The sequence below is a fragment of the Haliotis rufescens genome, unplaced genomic scaffold (genome assembly GCF_023055435.1).
Source record: "Haliotis rufescens isolate VD_foot unplaced genomic scaffold, xgHalRufe1.0.p SCAF_99, whole genome shotgun sequence".
In the NCBI taxonomy this organism is placed as follows: Eukaryota; Metazoa; Mollusca; class Gastropoda; order Lepetellida; family Haliotidae; genus Haliotis; species Haliotis rufescens.
In genome coordinates, this window is record NW_025964393.1 from 261858 (window position 1) to 264114 (window position 2257).

The 2257-nt window shown below is 46.3% G+C and overlaps 1 protein-coding gene across 1 annotated transcript; it reads right to left on the reverse strand.

The window, feature by feature from the left end:
* Window positions 1-656: 656 nt before the first annotated feature.
* LOC124137773 (arylsulfatase I-like) lies at window positions 657-2048 on the reverse strand. The gene has a single exon (XM_046504212.2). The coding sequence runs from the start codon at window positions 1662-1664 to the stop codon at window positions 657-659; it is 1008 nt and encodes a 335-aa protein (XP_046360168.2). The 5' UTR covers window positions 1665-2048.
* Between the last annotated feature and the right edge of the window lie 209 nt (window positions 2049-2257).

The following is a 2257-nucleotide window of genomic DNA, read 5'->3' on the forward strand; positions in this document are numbered from 1 at the left end:
CGCCCACATGCCGGAATCTTCCTTCAATTCGAATCTCAATATTTCATCATTCTATTTCAATTTCCGAGTAAAATAGTCCCTTAATGTCATCTCTGACAAGCATTTAGAAGCTGACGGTAGCCTGAGGAGTTGTTCTAATCTGGAATAATGTTGAACAAATAATTTCTAAAAATGCACTTTCCATTAAAATACAAATAAATAGATAATAAAAACGGCCCTTTGGACGCGATGCGTTGATATATTTATCCCATATAATGTTGACGTCACGATGACATCAATGGTCCTGAAGCGCTCTGATAAAGGTGGAAGTACTTCTCTAATACCCATGGAAGTGTCACAACAACAAGAATTGCTTCCTCGAATGAAACAATAAACCAACAGAAAGGGCATCGTAGACTGACAATTTAATTTTTTCAAACAAGATTTATATCACAGTTCCAGAGAGGAATGCATCACTTTATTCCAAAATAGGACATTATTTTCCTACATGATCCGGTTTTACAGAGGAATTACGTATAGTCAAGCAAATCAGATACAAAATAATCACATGACTTTAGGCACAACACGTCTCTCGGGGGATCGAATGGTCACGTGACTTTAGGCACAACACGTCTCTCGGTGGGTCAACTGGTCACGTGACTATATCGAAGCAATTTCTAGCACCAGCCGGGGCTCCAGCTACCATTAAAGTTGACTGGGTTAGATCGAGGGTCAGAGGGTGGGTCCATTGCAGGCACCCGAGTCCCATTCTTCCGGGCAAGCATCTGCAGCAGGAAGTTGACAAGGTCGGGGTTGTCCTTGGAGATGTCCTGGTGCTCTGTTGGGTCGGCGCTGATATTGTACAGCATGACGCTAGGAAGGGGAGAATCGTCCATGATTGGGACGTCTAAGTCAAAACCAGGGAGAGGGTACCATCCCGAGTATCCAGGGTCTCCAACGATCAACTTCAGGTCTCCCCACCTGAGAGCTGCAGCATAGTGGTCGTCATAGATGTTGTAGACAAATTGATTCCTTACGCTACTGTCTCCATTGAGGATCATGTCGACCTGACTCAACCCATCAATGTCCAGTTGGCTGGAGTCTCCCCCTGCTATGTCCAGTAACGTGGGGTACCAGTCCACAGCGTGGAACAGACCAGGGTGAGTGTAACCTTTCTTTTTCAGCAGAGTCTTGCTGTAGACGAAACCCGCTCCCCTGGTACCTCCCTCCCATAGTGTGTTTTTTCCGCCCCTCAGAGGCCAGTTATTGGCACCTTCTGAAGGAGGCCCACCGTTGTCTGTTGTAAACACAAGAAGTAGGTTGTCCATGAATCCACGGTCCTCAAGGACAGTGGTGATGTTGTACACAGCATCGTCCAAAGCGCTCACCATGCCACTGTAAACCTTCCTATTTAAATCATGAATGTGGCTGTATCTGTCTGAATATTTGACAGGCACCTGCAGTGGCCCATGTACAGCTTGAAACGGCAGATATAGATACATCGGCTTGGACTTGTCGTGGTTCATTATGATGTCAATGGCTCTCTGTGCAAACACGTATGTGGAGTATTCCCCTTGAGCGCCTTTGTACACATCTGTCATGTTCCTGAAGTCATAACCATAGTATTCAGCCACCTCGTCCCTGACATGTGTGAAGTAGTCCTCCATACCTGCATAGTAGCCCATGAAGGTGTCAAAGCCTCTGTAGGTGGGCGTGTACTTTCAATCACAGAAGCCTAGGTGCCATTTGCCGACCATGTGGGTATCATAGCCGAGGGTCTTCAGCCTCTGTGGGATGGTGGTCAGATTAGCTGGCATATACTTGGGCTGTTCTATGAAGACCACACTGTCCTGGAGCCCTGTGTGGTAGGGAAACTTGCCTGACATGAAGCAGTTTCTGGAGGGGGAACACAGTGGCTGGACGTAGGAGGAGTTAAGGATGACACCACTATGGGCGAGGCGGTCAAGTGTCGGGGTTTTGATGTCGGGGTTAATCCAGCCAACATCATTCCAGCCAAGGTCATCGGCCACAATGAAGACAATGTGTGGTTTGTCTGCAGCAGTGCTGATTTTTAAACACAAAGCGACTAGACGTCCGTGAAAATACTTATTTTTCCTGTAGACGGACTCAAAAGTAAATTCAAACAGAAGAAAGATCGCTCCTCAAATATTATAAACATGGGGTGTATTTGTTAGATTGTGTGTTGTTTCTGTGGTGGGAGGCAAATGGTTTAAGTTTACGAGAGTTCACCCTAAAACCAGAGTTCGATTCCCCCAAC